An 18,682-nucleotide genomic window follows, 5' to 3' on the forward strand; every position below is an offset into this window, starting at 1 on the left:
ACATATTAGTTAACTTTTTTATCTCTTGTTAATCATTGAAATCAGTTGCTGGGAAAACGGGGATCACGCTTCACACTCTGCTTGAATGACAGAAGGTCAGCTAGTAATGCATTACTGCACAGACTAGTATTGCAAAAAATGCACAATATGGACCTAAGACCCATAGATTGATCATAGATGTTAGGGATTTCTTCCAGTAGAAAATATCCTGAAAAGCTTTGCTTTATTTTCGCCTTATATTCATTGCTGCTTACTTTACACTGACAGACCCGATGAATATTTTAGGGCCCTGAGAACTGCGCATCGGTTACCGCACTCAGTTTATCGCCACGTTTTATCTGCGCCTGATGAAAATTTCATGCGTCTTCCTCTTCTGATGTTCAGGAAAGTAGCGAAATGAAACTCCATGCATCCTCCTATTGATCCCCACGTGCTTTAGGCGATAATTTCACATCCCCACGATGTTTCACAAAACAAACAAAAAAAAAAAGCTCCGAAACTTTATACAGCCCGTGAATAAAACATGGACCCGAGTCCCAGAAGGCAGATCACCCAAAGCCTCTGAGCTGTACAAGTGGCGAAAGGCGACATAATCTCTCCGGTACAAGATTGTGGCCGAGATTTGAACGGACAAAACGAGAGGGACCACAATAAGGCACAAGTGAAATGGACGCTGCGGTGCGGTGAAGAGAAAGCAAAACAAGCAAGCGCATGATGGAGAGCGGCTGTGGCCTCGCACGCGTCATCCAGCAGCTGCAGGATGAAATCAGGAAGCTGGAGACGGAGAACAAGGAGTTGCGCGGGCAACTCAGCCTGCCACTCACCGAGACATCACCTACCGACTCTGAAAGGAGAGATGGAACCACAGAGAACCACTCGAACCTCAGACGGAACGTTTCGGCACCGGCGCTGGAGGGCCAGTACAAAGGTACAACAGTGTGGAGCAAAAAGCAATGCATGTTTTAATTTCTTTGGGGAGCAGTTACTCTTTGTGCTGTGATGCCCTGCAGAATTATCAGCTCATGAACATGAGCTCAAAATCTTTCCAACACTTATTTTAAAATAATCTGCACTTGTAACGAGGTTGGAGACACTTGGAGAAGGATCTCGGTTCACTTCTCCACTCAGAACATTTCAAGCTCCTTTATATTCTTTTTTTTTATTATTTGTTGTACATGTGGACTTAGGGTTCAATTTCTCATCATCATGTAAAAGCACTATATATGACTATCTATACATCCTAACCTCGTGCCAGAGGCAACCAGGTTTTGGGCTGACATATCCTGGGACCTGGTACAGTGATCTGGGGGAGATATCACTTAAATTAAACATTAGATGATAATATACACTCATTGCCTCTGAGCTCTCTTATCAACAAGGCGTTTCCACATACAGAACTCTCATTCACTTTTTATTTTTCGCACCATTCCGTGTAAACTCTAGAGACTGTTGTGTGTGAAATACTCAAACCAGCCCATCTGGCACCAACAACCATGCCATGGTTAGAGTCACAAAGATCCCACTTTTTCCCCATTCTGATGTTTGATGTGAACTGAAGCTCTTGACCTGTATCTGCATGATTTTATGCATGGTGCTGCTGCCACATGATTGGCTGATTTGATAACTGCATAAATGAGCAGATACTCATGATTGCATGAGACAAGATGGTGCTTTACAATCTTTATGTAGCCATAGAATAGAGATGGACTATATATCATGAGATGGTTTCATGCAGTTAATAATGATGGATCAAGCATGTAAAAATTGTAACTGTATATGTTTACATAAACCCACAATTTGCCTTGAGCCCAGAAGCTCCAATGTCCGAGGTGTGCTGCGTGCTGAAATTTAACCAACACCTTCTAGCCAATCAGAATTTAGTATTCTACAGTCGTCTGGTATAAAAATATTAATTGACCTCTGATAAAGGTAATGCAAAGGTATAAAAATATAATGTAATAATTATTTCTGCATATAATAACTATGTAATATGATCTGACCTTTGACGAATAAATGCTGTTTATATGGTTTAAAATGTCATGCAAAATGCTGTCCTGTTCTCTAACAGAAAACATGATCATGACCGTCCGGAGGTATTCCATATCCTCAAATGCAATTCACGTGCCCTGTAAGAGTGTGAGCTCGCATAAACCTCGGAGTGACAGCGACTGGGCCAGACTGCGAGGAGGAGCGCGTACGACTTCAGAGGACAGAGGCAAAACAGACGACAAACCAGCAAACCGGCGCACGTTTCAGCAATGCGTCAACAAAGCCAGGTGTGAGAGATGGCTACATGTCATGTTTTCAATACAATTTAGTAAAGTCACTGTAAGCTATTTATTAAAAGCCTAAAGTTTATAAAATGTCATGCCAAATTCTTTATTAAAAAAAGACTTCTAACTCTGCACATCCACCCCTTCCCCTCTGTTGTTGAATGGTCTACATCTGCATACTGGAACTTGATTGGCTGATAAACTGAATGATGCAATAACACCAGACTGACTGGGCAAAGTTTTAAGAAACACCAGTCTACAGTTTTGATCACATGACTGTTTGGTGTTATTGTATTACTCAATATCTCAGCTAACTGATCCAAATTTAACAACAGTTTACCAGGGGAAGGGGGTGGAATGTGTAGGGTTAGAGAATGTGTAGGTTGTGTACTCAGTATATATTCAGTATAGGCCCGTCTGTGCCTGTTTTGGAACCTCACCTTTCTTGTGGAACTGTCATATCAACTAGTTTATTAGCTAATAAAGATGTTTTTTAAAACAAGGTTTAGGTTACGTGAACCTTGTTTGGGCTCAAACATACAGTTTCGTTAATGTTTCAGAGCCAAAGAGAAGACGGTCACATTCCTGCTGCCTGTGGATGACATCTACACCAACCGGCCCTTTATGGCAGACCACCTGACTGACACGAGCTCATGCGATCTCCAGATATCAGAAACAGATTCGTGAGGCAAACAAAAAAGACAAACGATATGGTCTCATTTAATCCAGAGGAGCTTTATCACCCTACACTGCTGCATTTTTCAGATCACAGCTACGTTTGATTTCTACACTTGACCTCCTCCAAACTGAGTCCAGTTACAGGTTCGGTTTCGTGAATTCATTCTGCACATGGCTTCTCTTTGCATGGACCAATCAGGTGTCACAAACCAACAATGACACGTGGCTTCTGCATATGACACGATTTACTTGAACAAAAGTGTACTATGTATGGTATGGAAGCTGTGATTATACCTGATCTGGTGCAGTTACATATAGAATGAAGAGACATTCAGCACAGAGACTGTAGGCTGCTTCAAAGCATAAAAAACTACAAATGATCACTGGGTTTTTAGCACTGACCAAGTGTACATTTTATTATATTATATTATATTATATTATATTAAATGCTTCCATAAGGGGTTGAATTTTAAGTTACGAGGCTGTGTATTGCTGTGACACAGTGTGTAACATCAGGTGTGTAACATCAGGTGTCATGTGAACAGTTGAGGTAAATCAGGTGAATTCTTGTAATTCTGTTTACTGTACAGTACATGCTAGGGTTTACATAAATTCTCCAGTTTAATTTCTCTAATTTAAGAGAAATGTTTTAGAAATTGTGATCTTTTTAAAGTATCTGCTCTTCTTTCTGTTTTTACAATGTAATCAGAGTTGCCTGTAAACACACAAACTGTAAATCTAACTGTATTTGCGACATTCGTGTACTGTTTTATTATGCCTGTATACCCAATGTAAGGGAAAACAATGTTCTACTGCAGACAAAAATGTTAAATAAATAAATAAATAAATAAATAAATAAATTCGGTGAATACTTTAAGATGGGTCATATTTATTAACATTTTAAAACAATTGTTCTATGTTACTGTTATATATTTAACACAAGCGAACTATTAAAACTTTCCTCCATACTGTACATACTATAAAATGCCTCTGATTTTAAAATTTTTAAACAGCAGATTTACTTCTTTTTATATATATATATATATATATATATATATATATATATATATATATATATATATATATATATATATATATATCCAAGACTTCAGTGATAACGTGCACATCACTACACACAGAAGCGTCTTTCAGACAGGACCAAAGCTAATACTGTATCTACCTGGGCTCACTGCGTGTTTTATGTCACCACACAGAACCTGCTGTAAACGCGCCTTTTGTTTGGAGCAGGTGGAGGAGGTTCAGCTCCGTCAGGACCTCGGCGTACGGCGCCCTCATTCACCTCAAACGGCTCGTCTTCAGACCTGCTTCCACTGTGAAGACTTCCGTAGTTTGAGTTTCCTGTTTGTGAATTCAAACACACAAGTACATATCAGAAATTTACATTATTTCTTTGCACATCATCTAAGCCTAATAATAAACAGATTCAAAAACATGCTGTTATTGAACATACAGTGTGCTCCTTATATACAGTAGTGGTTGATAAGTTTTCTGTAAGTTTATTTAATATTTATGCAAGGAGTCTTCTGTGTCAGTACTCTGTAAACTCTACTTGTAAGGAGTCTTCAGGACAGGCAATGCTTTTAACATGACAAGCTGTGGTTTTTGTCAAGAGAAAGAAAAAAATAGCTAGTGAGGGAACAACTGTTTTTAGCTGATATAACACCTTTCTTTTTACAACATTAAACGTAACTTAAAACAGATAAAAAGGAATGCCATGTTGTTGTTTAATTAATAAATCAAATGTAATTGCTGACAAATTGTGCAGTATAAGAGGAATAAAACATATCAGGACATCCTGTTATTGAAAAATAAACAGCTTCAGGGTAGGATTTCTGCTTCCCGTCATGTTACACAACCTTGCCGATGATTATTTTCCCACAACAGCACGTCCCACAGTATTTATATCATTTCTGGACCACTGAGTCTTTATCACTGTGATGTTTTAAGTAACATTTCTACAGCTATATTTCCATACAAATGTTTTGCAAAACTTCATTTCAGGAAAAAAGTATAAGAACATCGCAAATACCTGGCAATAATGAAAAGAATGTTCTAATATAGGGAAGTAAATTACATTACCTGTTAGGCATTTAGTGCTGGCCTGGGCTTCAGGAAACAGAAATGGAGGCTTGTTGTCAGTTAGACTGTCACTGTATCTCATGGCCACAGTGTGGTGTCTTTCTTTGCTCTGAAAAGCTTTTTGAAAAAGTAGAAAATTCAAATATAACTTAATTTATTCATGATGAAGGATTGAAAAGAGGCAAGAAAAAACAAAGTGGGCTTCACTAGGCTTCACTTCACTAGGCTTGTGTCAGTAAGGAATGTGAATTTGCTAGTATTTTGCTAACATCAGATTAAGAAGAAGTATGCTTTACGGAGAATAAAGATTTACTTACAGAGAATTTGTATAACAACATATATTAAAGAACAATTTTAGAATAATCTAAAATTAAAACAAAATATAGGGGTATGAACCAAATTTTGCTAATAAGAACATCCTAGCAGAACGCTACTTAAAAATCTCCAACAAAGGAAGCACAGTCCTGCCCACTTGGTTTCCATTTTTTCATAATGCCAAGGCTCATGAATTCACAGGTTAAAGTCAGCACAAATTGTAAGCAACTGCTAATAAATCCATGTCTTTGCATCATTTCAGCTTCAGTAAATTGCTTTTTCTGCCAAGCCGATTTTATTTGCATTTGGTCTGACCATTGCTTTAGCTGAAAAATCTGTAACATGTACTTTTCAGGTAAACTCAAAATCATAAACGCTACAGGTAAACTACAAATGTTGGCACCTCTGAAAAGAGAAACATTGCTAATAATCTTTGCTCACATGATCAGTTTGAATCTGGCCAGTTAGCTAGTGGTCCTTGATGTTAGTCATGATATTAGCATACTAAGTTTAATTTTCTTAAACTGATTAATCAAAGAAACAGAAGCCCAGCATACCTCGAGATGGTCTAAAAGAAAGGAGCTCAGTGCTGCAGTCTTCACTGGACTGAACAGACTCTTGTCCTGAGCCAGCTTCCCTCATCAGGCGGCCTACGATCTCGTTCTCTGTAGCTCTGAGGTTTTTTAGGAGAAAATAAGTTTGCATCCTGCCTTTCCCTTTCACCTCAATCTCTCCACGTTCCTCTAGCTGGAACTCTTTGTCCCGAAGAGAGCTGAGAACAAGTCAGGAGTTCAAAATACTGAAAAATGATTGCAAAAAATTGTCTGAGTGGTAAAGACTATATTTGATAATTAATGGATCACTCCAAACAATTCTAACCTGGCTAATAAAGGATGAAAGCCATGTGGTACCAGATCTCAAGAACCATTGTAACTTATTACAACTGAAAAGCTTCATATAAATGAGGACTTCTAGATTTTATTATTATTATTATTATTATTATTATTATTATTAGCATTGCCTAGGTGAAAAAAAAACACCTCTTTAAAAGCAGAAACTCACTGATATACGCTGGGGCTGAGGTGGATTTTGTTGGGCAGGCCGTGACTCTCCATGCGAGAAGCCGTATTTACAGTGTCTCCGAACAGGCAATAGCGTGGCATCTTCTCTCCAACAACACCCGCTAGCACTGGACCACTGTGCAAGCCGACCCGAATCTAGAGTCACAAAGAGACAAGACAGATCCAAGAACTCAAGCTCTTAGAACCTGATCATACTCTTCGTTCATTTCAATAAGGTCAGATAGAAGAACCTATTTGAGTCTAATCAATAATCAAGTAATCAAAAACCAACAACTAACTAAAAACACAACCTTTGCAACACATAATAAACACCACTTAATTTACTCTTAATTTTGCTAGTTTCAAAATCATTAAATGAGGTGTATCGGAAGTAAGATAGTAAGATAGCTTAGGAAAGAAATATTTACTGCTTGTACTCTAACCTGAATAGGGCCTCCTGTGACAGGGTTGGTGACCTCTTTGGCAGCGATGATCATACCTAGGGCAAAGTTAGCCACTCGCTCAGCATGACTGGATACTGGGATTGGGACACCACCCACCACCATGTAGGCATCACCTATTGTTTCAACCTATAGGATCAACATCAAGAGTTAAATCACTGAGTCTAAATACAAGTCCATTTGTTCCATTAAAACTTGCATATACCAACATATAGTATATACATACAGTAGATTCTAACTAGCAGTAAACATACACTAGATTCACATATACATGATTCCAGTTTATTTTTATACTTTTGGGCAATATATTGGTATAAAACCTCCCACATACTGTATATTCAGTGGCATATCAATAACATGCCACTGTAACATATAATAACATACATAATATGTAACACAACCTCTGGGCAGCCCTGAGTGGTAAATCCTAAGAAGCAAAAGTGCTTTAAGAATAGAATAATATAAATACTCTATATTTAGAAAAGACTGGCGTGTATCCAAGGTTTACCTTGTAAACATTGTGAACAGTGGTGAGACGGTCAAATTTCAGGTACATGGCGTTGAGCATGTTGACGATTTGTATGGGCTCACACTGTGAGCAAATGTTGGTGAAGGTTACCACGTCACTGAAGAGGATGGTGCACTCCTTAAACTCACCTGAAGAACAGAAACAAAATGCATAAACTAGAGCTAAAAACAATTAAACAATGCCCACTTTGATTTAGAAGAGCTACAGGTATTGGGATGGACCTAGAAATTAACACTTCCTCCATTCTGACCGTTTTTATTCTGCAAAGACTTCTTAGAAAGATTTCTTATAGTGTTTTTCTAAGAAATATAGTGCCTGCAGGATTATGATGCAGCACGACAATACAAACGCTATGTCAACATTACTGTATAAAGTAATGTTTGGTGTGCCACAAGGCTCTGCTCTAGGACTACTGTTTTTTTTTTTTTTTCTTATATATGCTGTCACTTGGTACAATTATTCATACAGATGTTACGAGTTTCCATTGCAATGCTGAGGAGACAGGTTCATGTATCAACCAGAACAGATAATAGAAATCATATGAATAAAGCTGAGGAATGGACATTAGTCACTGGATGCTGAGGAACTACCTAATTCAGACAAGACAGATGTGCTTTAACAAATACATGCCTTCTACTTTTATTTGAAAGAAATTGTCTTACTATGTTATTACCCTTCACTAAGAATTTCCAGCTTGCATGTAGATTTATACAATATTCCAAAGGATATGGTGCTCATACGAACTTCTTGTAACACTGCTGATTACATGTTTGATTATTCCAACACTCATCACTGATTGTGTGTTCTGAAAAAAAAAAATCCTCTACTTTTCCTTCACATTTCCCATTCGTCATCTCTACTGTTTTTTTCATTCACCTGCCTCCACTCTTTTGCCCTCCTTCAGCTGATTGGCCACGTGCTTGGGAAGCATGGCATACAGCAGGTTCTCCGTCTTCTGTTTCTCCTGCTCGAGATGCTGAGAAAGCTGGCGCAGCTGTTCCTTCTTGCGTTCCAGCTGGCTGGAGAGCTCCATCTCGGCCAGGCGCTGCTGGTTGAGCAAAATAAGGTGGCGTGTGGCGTCATGTGGAGCGATATCAGACAGGTACATGCGCCTCTCCTCCAGCTCCTGCAGGTTGCGCAGTAAGGGGGATGCCTGGTACAACATGCAGTGCAGAGGGGCCATCCACAACATCTGACCTGGGAAAAGAGAAATGGAGAGATAAGAGGTTACAGTTAATAGAAGTTGGCTTAGTTTAAACTTTTGCATTATACAAATTCCAGTCTAGAACTTTGTCCAGACTGAAAATGGAACATTATGATTATACTGTCACATTCTCTCCATCTCTCTGGGATTTCAGTCTAAACTTAGCAGGCAAATGCACCATGGATATACACCAGCTTTTTAACACGGCTATATACTGTATAAGATAGTTGTGTGACTGTAATGTGTGATGGGAGGCAAAACATAAGTGGGTAAACATTTTTGGGTAGGAATCATAACCAATGTCCGTAGCAAGGGTCCAAATACAGGCAGACAGTTAAATAGGGAAGAGTTTAAACGCGGGCAAAAAAACGAGAACTAGAACGAATGTGAAATAAAAGAAACGAAGGCTCAGACGTAAAACTACTAAACACTTTGTGACACTACAAAGAAACAGCACGTTACACATAGACAAACTATTCAAGGACTACCACAGAACAGGTGAAAACAATCAGGTAACAAACAAATGATTGAACAGGGGTGGAGAAAAGATTAAAACAACAACAAAGGCACATGGCATTTTAAACAATAGCACATGGGGAACCCATAACGAAACACATGACATGGAAGCAGTGCACATTTCACTCTGTAACCATGGGGGCATTCATGACAGTGACAGGGACTAAAATCAGTTCTAGACAGAACTTATATTTGCTAGACCGAAATGGTCAATTTTGGTCAAAGTAAGATACTGAGCTGATGATTTAATTGTCAGTTTTGGACATCTAAAAGAAGAATGATTCTGGTCATGCCAGGGAAATAGAAGCTGTCACCAGACACATACACACCATGTTACGATTTCTATGGCTACATTTTCCCTCTAGACTACACCAAGGGTCATTAAATATTTATGGCAAGTACAGACCCTGTGTGAGGAAAATACAGAGTGTGTTCATCCCTCAGTTCCCACCTCTGAGCTCAAGCATGGGCATCTCTTTCCAGTACTCAGGCATCATGTCTCTCCGAGTCTGCAGGACAAAATGGCTGTTGATGAACTTGCGAATGCTGGCGATGGTAAAGGTGACCTCGGGATGCAGAATGGTAAAATACTGATCCAGTCGGATCCCTGTGGTCTGCAATCCAGGGACGATCTTTTGGACTGTCACCCCTGCCTGCCTTACCCTCAACTAGGTGCATGGAGGATTTAAGCATTTAAGAAGTTCAGTATTGCTCTGTATAGTTTTTCTTAAACAGATAATGCAATGCATTATATGATTAACCTAAATGCTTAACATGTATACAGTATATTACAATATAATCATGGTGCCTCACTTGTTCATCAAACACAATATGAAATGGGAAGGCATTGCAGAATGTCTTCAGGTCTATGCACAGTTCATCTGGGTACATCGGCTCAAATCCCCTTAAAAGTTTGCCTGAGATTACAAAATCAAAAAGAAGAAATGAACATTCAATGCAGCAGAAATGGCTGATTTTACATTATTCTTACATTTCGACTACACAGCCTATAATCATTTATGTTTAATGATAAAAAACCTCTTTGTAGCCATATGGAAAACTTCCATGGGCTTTCCATTGAAATTCATGGGTTATCACTGGGAGTTCCTGGGTCACCATGGGCTCTCCATGTAAACATAAGAGGTCCTCATGGCTCCCCCATGTGATGAGATGTGGTGTATGATTTCATGGGAAAATCATAGGGTATATATACAGCACCCCAAAAAGTTCATTGTATTTACACTTACACTGTCATGGAGGGCACCTAAAGCTCAAAATGTCTTTGGGACTTTCATGAAGCACATGTGTTACCCGATAAAAATTCCTATGAAACCCAAAGGATGCCGTTAGGATTTCCGTGAAAGTTCCATGATCACCAATTACCAAATTCTATTATTATCACCAAATTCTATTATAAAGTCAATAAGTTACATTGAATGTTCAGTACAATGAACATTCAGTACAATGCAATGTAAATTTTATATTACTTATCCATAAAAAAATTCTAACGGTTTTTGAGATGATGTGCTATGAACTCCCATTAAAATCCAATAATGCCAAATCACAATGGCCTTTGAGCTCAATAGTGACTGGAAATTCTCTTGGGAATCGCAAGATTTTCCTAATGGAATTCCGTAATCATTTTCCACAACAGTATAGCTTACAAGTCAATGTATTGATTTTTTATTTATACAGAGCACTATATAGATGAAGGGCAAAATATAAATATTATATTTACTTGTCTTTTACCTTTTCCCAGCTGCACTAAACTTCTGACCGTCTCCCAGTGATTCCTACGTGTACCGTATATGAGTTTCTTGCTCTCTCTTGATCGCTCTAACTCCTGGAAAGAGATCAGGGAAAAAATAATTAGAAATAAATTATATAGTGGCTTTCAGGTTTACTGTGATGACAACGATATTAATTATTATATACAAATTAATTATATGATATTAACAGGGATATATTTTACCTGCTCGTTCATACGCACTGTGTTGATTCTGCACCCTGAGGCGTGATCATGTTGTGATGGCTTTTTGGATGGATTTTTGCTGTGTAGTTTTTTGGAAAAAGCAGGATTGTTGCTTATAAGAAAAACAACATGCTCTTTCTTTCCTGTCCTTTCCACCTCCTCCATCTGGTTCACAATCTTCATGTCTATTTGGCTGTTAAAGAAGTCCTTTGCTACGGCTCCAATGATGCCTAAAATCACAATGGAGGACGGTGGGATTTATGCCTACTCATTTACTTTGTGTCTACTGCCTGCCTTTACAACAATGATTCAACATGATACTGCAAAGTATAGGATGGAAATACATCACGTGGGTGCGTGAGAAGGACTGACATGTTTTCGAATGGTTAAATACATGTTTTTTTTAGATTCAGTTCTGAAAAACAATAATACATAAAGTTAAATTTTTAAGAGTTAGGATTTACGAGTGTTAAATGGTACCCTGATGTAATAAGCCCCATATCAATTATGGGCTGTTCGAAGGAGAAGCTTAAACAGCCGTTTCTCTCACCTGGGACAATGTGACAGAGCCCACTGCGGTCAGAGTAATAGTGCAAGAGCATGGTGCCATCGCAGTTCTTTTCTACTCGAAATGATGGTGCATTCATTTCCTGCAAAAGGATGTTTTTGCATGTATCAGCATACAGTGACAGCTTGTACAGGCGTTCAGGTGAAGCAGAGCCCCACCATATATGGTATATTCAACAAATTTTAATCTTCATAAAGTGCTCGTTCACAACTCCATACATTTTAAATTCCATTAAAATACTAATTACCTCTTTTGGGTGACCAATATTTTTTAAATGTTGCTATTTGACATATAAGCCATTGTTCCATTGAATTGGTCACCTTACAAGAAGTTATGCAGCATGCTCACTGCCCCATTTAGCTACATAGAGTTATTATTGCACCTAGTGGTCAAAAGTGGGGATTGCAACATGCGCTAATAGAGGCCCATTCGGGTAGGAATGATGCCTCCCCATGCTTGGGGTAGGAGCAGCAAACAAGACAGTTAATGACAGGAATGCCACCTTATATCAAATTGGGCAAGATCTTGTTTTATAGCAAATAATTGGAATTAAATCTAAAAAAAAATGAAATGGGTAATGTTTGTACATTAGAAATGCATATGCACCAGGGTAACCTTGTTTCCCATGCAAAGGCTGAGAAAAAGAAGAAAGGTGTGTATCAAATCTTTTCAAATCTTTTGTTTGATTTTAGATGTAGGTGTGCTGAAAATTTTTGTGGAAACCTGGCAACCTGGGTTAATGAAATTAATTAATGGTTAATGCTAAAGCAGGGAAACAAAGCTAAATTCACTCAAATGCAAGACTGTATGCTGGATGACTGTATTTTGTCGACTGCTGATATGCCATTTGATTATGTCATTACTCACAACATTACCAATGAACTAGATTATTCATCTTCCTTCCAAATGCAATACTCAACAGGGCCTTTCATTAAAATTCCCCTCCGGACACACCGGACTCGCCTACCTTATATGAGAGCGAGAGGTAGCCGTGCAGTGCATCCAGATTTTCTATAAACTCAAAGAGGTTTCCTCCTAGTGTGCGTAGCATGTGGTCATATCCTGATCTTTTACAGAACTCGAAGAAGTACTCTCCAAACTGCCGCAGCACGGCACTCGCTTCCACCTCTTCAAAACAACAAAAGTAAACAGAAAATTTTAATCTCAAACGATCTCATATAAATTCAACTGTAGAACTGTTGCACGTAGGAATATTGATTTAACACTGTATATGTTATTCAAAAGTGGGCGTTTCAGTGTGGGTTGTTGTGTTTTAGGTTCAGTGTTACTCAGTATTGTAAATAACACTTTACATTAAGGTTACCTTAACATTAATTAACACATTAGTTAACATGAACAAACCATGTTTTTACCATAAGTACTAATAGTAATAAAGTAACACAGTAAGTTTACACATGTATTAAGTGATGCTTGTTTAAATGTTGATTAAATACACTTCCACTGATTAATGGTTATTCAATCCATGACTAAAAAAATGACATAAATTATCAAATGGCAGCACGGTGGTGCAGCAGGTTACACAGCTCCACGGTTCAATCCTGAGCTCTGAGGTCTGTGTGGAGTTTGTTCTAGTGTTTATCTGGGTTTCCTCCAAGTTCTCTGGTTTCCTCTCACCACCCAACAACATGCTCATAAGTAGATTTGCTATGTGAAATTGCTCCTAGGTGTGAATGTGTGTGCATGGTGCCCTGAGATGGAATGGTGTCCTATGCTGGGTGTGTTCCCATCTTCAGCCTAGTGTTCCCATGATAGGGTCCAGATCTACCGCGACCCTGACCAGGATAAAGCAGTTACTGAATGAATGAATGAATGAAGCAGTAACTGAAATGAACTGATGAATGAATGAATGAAATTTATCATAAACTTAATTGCTTTGAAATGTTGATAGCCTACTTAACTCCAGGTATAACTTGGAACTTGCTATTCAATGTACCTTCTCCATTTTCCCAGTTCACAACCAGAAACATGTTCATTAAGGTGCTATTCATGTTGGTTATTGGAAATTTAATTTTACTCACTGATGGTATGAAGACTGGATAATGCAGGTATTCATTATTTAGTTTATTTGTATGCTACAAAATGAATTCATACAAGTGTTAGTTACTTTGCTAAAGTGGCTTATCATGTATTATATTAATGCAATAACTAATGTCAGTTCAGGGAACCTAAATGCAAAGCATCAACTTTTTGTACAGTGGTAAAGTGGAATAAAGTTTATAAATAATCAAGCAAATCTCAGACCATTACAAACCAATGTGAATTTTCTTTTGTTCAAAAATAATATATTTGTATTCATGTCTACTGCTTTTTGAACTGCTAATACTTATGTCAATTTAGAATTTAAAATATGTTTTGCATGGTTTTCCATGGTTCTGTGTAGTTTGTTTATACTATATCCTGCATTCTCATTGCTATTTACTGTATTCTGTGAATTTATTGTGTTTTGCAATATCACATGTTCCTGTATTTTGTTGTTTTCTGCACCAGTGTCTTGGAAGAATATTTCTCACAATGTACTGTATATACCATAAGGACAGAATGACAATAAAACTGAAAAAAATTGATTTTACCAAGAAGCTTGCATGCCTCTGCCACGAGTCGCAAGGTGATGTCATCTTTGTACACCTCATATGTCATGAAGGTGTCTTGGACGCCTGCTTTGTCCCTACAAAAACAGCATTTATTCTTCAAATTATGAAACAACGTAAAGGACTCACTGATGAACAAAAATTTAATTTACACAAATCTTACATTTATATCAAACATATCTGGTCAGCCAGAACATCCAGATAACACAAATATGGTCAAACAGTATATGTTAAGGTATTACTAGTGAAATAAAAAAAATTAAAATTATATTATTTCAAAAGTTAAAAGAATGATATGTTCTCCAATAACTTGTATGTCCACTCTTTACCTTTAACCAACTTCTTCTGTATCCTCTAAACAACTTTTAAATTCTCTCTTTTTAATAGTTTTAATATTTGAACTCAGTTTTAATATTTGAATATATATATATATATATATATATATATATATATATATATATATATATTCTGACTTATCTCAATTTTATTTACTTGGGAGCTCAAACATCTGATTTGTCTCAAAATTTTGACTTATGTCAAACTTCAGGCTTATTATCTCATAATTCTACACAAATATAGCAAATAATGTGTCCCTTTTAAGCTTATCTAGTGTATAGCTCAAAGCTGTTTAACAGGATAACCTAACTAGCTAGCTAATAGTAATACCTAGTAGGCAGGTCATTAGCGCTCTAGTTTGTTAGCTAACATAGACAACCACTCAGGCTGCTATTCCTGTAAAAGATACATGTTTTCTACACTCACAGTCCACTTTATTAGGAACACCTGTACACCTGCACATTCATGCAGTTATCTAATAAGGCAATCATGAGGCAACAACACGATGCAAATAATTCACAGAGATTCAGGTCAAGAGCTTCAGTTAAGGTTCACATCAAACATCAGAGTGGGGAAAAAGTGTGATCTCAGTGACTTTAACCATGGCGTGGTTGTTGGTGCCAGATGGGCTGGTTTGAGTATTTCAGATACTGCTGGTCTCCTGGGATTTTCACACACAACAGTCTCTAGAGTTTACACAGTATGGTGCAAAAAGCAAAATAACATTCTGTGAGTGGAGGGTCTGCAGGCTGAAACACCTTGTTGATGAGAGAGATCAGAGAAGAATGACCAGACTGGTCTGAGCTGACAGGAAGTCTACAGTAACTCAATTAAACACTCTTTACAACTGTGGTGAGCAGAAAAGCATCTCAGAACACACAACACATCAAATAAAGTCCTAATAAAGTGGATGGTGAGTGTATATACTATCCAACAAACAAATCATCTTCAGTTATGCAAATGCTTTTCAGCATAATTCAACATAATATTGCAGCAATATCAAGACAATATTTCATAATAGGAATATAATTCCTTAACATTTTGAGAGAAAAAGTCAGTATGCCATAGGGCGCTATCATCCAGTGTAAAGTACGTCGATTTTAGGATACATGTGATTTTTGACTAATACTGATTTCATAAGCTTACATTACTGTTCGAATACAGTGTAGTCTTATAATCTTCACTAAAGTAAAAAAGTTTTCTTTTAAAAAAAAAAAAAGTATAATATGACATATCCTCAGCATACGCTCCTGGCAAAAAAAAATGGGCCAAGCCGAAAATGGCAAAAATATTAAGCTTTTAATGGATTACCAACAAATCATTGGTCAGGAAATTAGCAAGAAATAAACAAATAGATAAAGGAGGTTAGTATGGGAAGCTTTTCCCTTTGATTTCTTTACACGTTTAACCCTTGATGTGCTGCATCAGGTGCGGCAGATAACCAAAAAATGAGCAATAATCAAAAAATTTAAGAAAAAAAAAACATCCCAGAAGATATTTTTGGAAACTTTTGTACACTCAGACATGTGTAAGTTTGAATGTTACGTCAAACATTTTAATCATTGTCATGATTTTACCTTTATGTACAAGAAGACTATATCAGTGAATTTCCCTGTTTCTGCTGTAGCTTTTTCCCAAAACACTTTTCGCAAATTAAGGAATAAATGGTGGCACAGGAGCTCTCAAGAGTGCATTTGTTTCATTCTTGCTCATTTCCTGACCACTGATTTATTGTTAAGACCATTAAAAGCTTAATATTTGCCATTTTAAGCTTTTTTTTTTTTTTGCCCAGTGGTGTACAGTCTGAGTGCTGAGAGTCTGAATCACTGACTCTGTGCTCGTTTCTGCCATCTTGTGGACAATACGGGTATATATATATATATTTTAATAATAAACAGTTATACATAATAGTCACCTGAGTTTATTCCATGTGTCCTCTCCGAATTGATCAATCACCAGAGACTTCAGACACGTGTTAATAAATCCGTACTGTCGATATTAAAGGAGAAGTTAATATAAGTTAAATATATCATAAGGAAAATAAGTAATCAAAAGGACCCATCAATTAAAACAACTCTATGTAGTAAGACTTCTGCAGCCTATGCACTGTATTAGATTTTAAAGTCTAAGCAGGCTAAAGAATGAATCATTTAAAGAAATTTAAAATAGCACGAATAAGTTTTGCAAGCATGTGATTTGCTCTAAAGTCAAAAACAAACAAACAAACAAACAAACACAGTTTAGCAGGCTTTAAGGATCTAAAGACCTAATTCAATTACATTTCAGTACATTTTGGAGAAATTCTGCCAAAATCTTACCATTTCACTGCCTTGATGTTTTTGTGCACGGTTGCAGATGCTTCATTTTCAGCTCTGTGCTCCAGTGCTGAGAGAAAACAACGCGACAGCGCACGAGCTTCACACTGCAGCGCGCGCGCGCTCCACACTTTCACGCACAATTAGTCGTCATGTCAGCATTTTGTTTTACGAATTTTTTTTTTTTTTTTTTTTTTTTTTACTAATTAAAGCCTTGTAGGCTTGCTCTAAGTGCAGGAAAAGAAAAAGTGCATTGGAAGAATTCATATCGATTTTTTTTCCCCCCCCGGAATTGCTGAGCGGCGCGTGCTCACTGCTGGCCGCCTGCAGTAGTTTCGGCTCGCGCGCATCAGAGCAAATCTGCATTGCCGCTTCCAGCACTGTGGATCTATCAGCTGTTATAATAAACTGTGATAGTGGCATCATCTGGCATCTTATTTAATGATTTATAGCATCAGATGTAGGAGATGTCATGAAAATGTCAGCGTGAAGTGAGATTTCTTATTGATCTAGCCTCCATTTTCTATTATTTATCAACATTGCTAGAGATCTGGGAAGATTTTTTTGGTTGCAAGAAATGATTGTGTGCATGAACCTAAATTCTACTTGAATGCAACCTATACAAGACTATACTCTATGCAATTAGATTTTATTTTTAAAAAGTAAGCCCAGTAATAGCCAAATATTGTGTACCATGTGATAACCCATCAGAAATATAACTCAGATGCTGAAGGATAATTGTAATTAATAATTGTAATTAATAATCACTAATAATCACTATTGTAAGTCGCTCTGGATAAGGGTGTCTGCAAAATGCCATAAATGTAAATGTAATAATAACATGTGGTTTGTTACTTTTTCCTCAATAAGTCACTATCTTTATAGACCTTCTGGAAAAATCACATACATTACCCATGCAATGTTTTTTTTTTTTTTTACCACATGTGATTACATGAATAATATGTCATTACATGTGGAAAAAATGTGAAAGTGCATGTAAAAATCACAGATGAAAATAAACAAATCAAACATTAAACAACCACATGAAAATGAATTGTGTGTACAAAATCTCCTGGGAAAATAAAGGTCTTTCATGTGAAAAGTTACCATGAATAAATGACTCGTGTAAAAAAAATCACATGTAAAAAATGAATTGTGTAAAAAAAAAATCACATGTGAAAATAAATTAATCATGTAAAAATGGAATGTAAAATGCATTAATCACATATAAAATTACATATTAAAATAAACTAACCATGTGTAAAAAAAATCACTTGTGGAAAATAATTAATCACAAAAAAATCTGAAAATAAATAAATTCTGTTTAAAAATCACATGTGAAAATAATTTCATTCTCTGTAAAATCACATGTAAACATTAATCCAATGTAAATTCACATATGCAAAAAATTTAATCTTGTGTAAAATCACATGTGTAAATGAATGAATTGTGTGTAAAGTCACATGTGAAAATAAATGAATCCTGTGCAAAATTACATGTGAAAGTAAATTAGCCTAATCTTGTAAAACTACATGCGAAAATAAATGAATTATGTGTAAAGTCACATGTGAAAATAAACAAATCCTGTGTAAAAGTACATAAAAATAATATAATCATATGTAAAATAAATGTGAAAAATTAATGCAAGAAAATGAATGAAAGATGTGTAAAAAAAAATCATATGTGAAAACAGAACTGTGAAATTAATAATCACATGTGAAAATAAATGAATACTGTGTAAAAAA

General features: G+C 36.8%; 2 protein-coding genes across 2 annotated transcripts; one reads left to right on the plus strand and one right to left on the minus strand.

Moving 5' to 3' along the window:
• Nucleotides 1-539: 539 nt before the first annotated feature.
• LOC113543361 (putative coiled-coil domain-containing protein 195) lies at nucleotides 540-3,790 on the plus strand. The gene is made up of 3 exons (XM_026941484.3): nucleotides 540-928; nucleotides 2,069-2,276; nucleotides 2,834-3,790. Exons 1-3 carry the CDS (start codon nucleotides 712-714, stop codon nucleotides 2,958-2,960), a joined length of 552 nt encoding a protein of 183 aa, XP_026797285.3. The 5' UTR covers nucleotides 540-711; the 3' UTR covers nucleotides 2,961-3,790.
• Nucleotides 3,791-4,059: 269 nt separating this feature from the next.
• LOC113543271 (guanylate cyclase soluble subunit beta-2) lies at nucleotides 4,060-17,041 on the minus strand. The gene is made up of 16 exons (XM_026941374.3): nucleotides 16,941-17,041; nucleotides 16,538-16,611; nucleotides 14,269-14,363; nucleotides 12,645-12,805; nucleotides 11,660-11,759; nucleotides 11,110-11,339; nucleotides 10,887-10,980; nucleotides 9,951-10,054; nucleotides 9,589-9,805; nucleotides 8,294-8,614; nucleotides 7,397-7,545; nucleotides 6,871-7,017; nucleotides 6,429-6,583; nucleotides 5,924-6,138; nucleotides 5,052-5,168; nucleotides 4,060-4,310 (listed from the first exon to the last, which is right to left on the minus strand). The coding sequence occupies exons 1-16, from the start codon at nucleotides 16,941-16,943 to the stop codon at nucleotides 4,150-4,152; spliced, it is 2,343 nt and encodes a 780-aa protein (XP_026797175.3). The 5' UTR covers nucleotides 16,944-17,041; the 3' UTR covers nucleotides 4,060-4,149.
• Nucleotides 17,042-18,682: the final 1,641 nt, after the last annotated feature.

This window comes from Pangasianodon hypophthalmus, chromosome 21, assembly GCF_027358585.1.
Source record: "Pangasianodon hypophthalmus isolate fPanHyp1 chromosome 21, fPanHyp1.pri, whole genome shotgun sequence".
Classification (NCBI taxonomy): domain Eukaryota; kingdom Metazoa; phylum Chordata; class Actinopteri; order Siluriformes; family Pangasiidae; genus Pangasianodon; species Pangasianodon hypophthalmus.

What these genes read in the sequence shown, in the direction of transcription:
- LOC113543361 (XM_026941484.3), top strand. Translation starts at nt 712, where the DNA reads ATGATGGAGAGCGGCTGTGGCCTCGCACGCGTCATCCAGCAGCTGCAG. An exon ending in GCTGGAGGGCCAGTACAAAG is followed by an intron (nt 929 to 2,068) that starts GTACAACAGTGT and finishes GTTCTCTAACAG; the next exon opens with AAAACATGATCATGACCGTC. An exon ending in CAATGCGTCAACAAAGCCAG is followed by an intron (nt 2,277 to 2,833) that starts GTGTGAGAGATG and finishes TTAATGTTTCAG; the next exon opens with AGCCAAAGAGAAGACGGTCA.
- LOC113543271 (XM_026941374.3), bottom strand. An exon ending in TCACAGGAGGCCCTATTCAG is followed by an intron (nt 6,584 to 6,870) that starts GTTAGAGTACAA and finishes TTGTGACTCTAG; the next exon opens with ATTCGGGTCGGCTTGCACAG. An exon ending in CTCAGCCCCAGCGTATATCA is followed by an intron (nt 6,139 to 6,428) that starts GTGAGTTTCTGC and finishes ACTTGTTCTCAG; the next exon opens with CTCTCTTCGGGACAAAGAGT.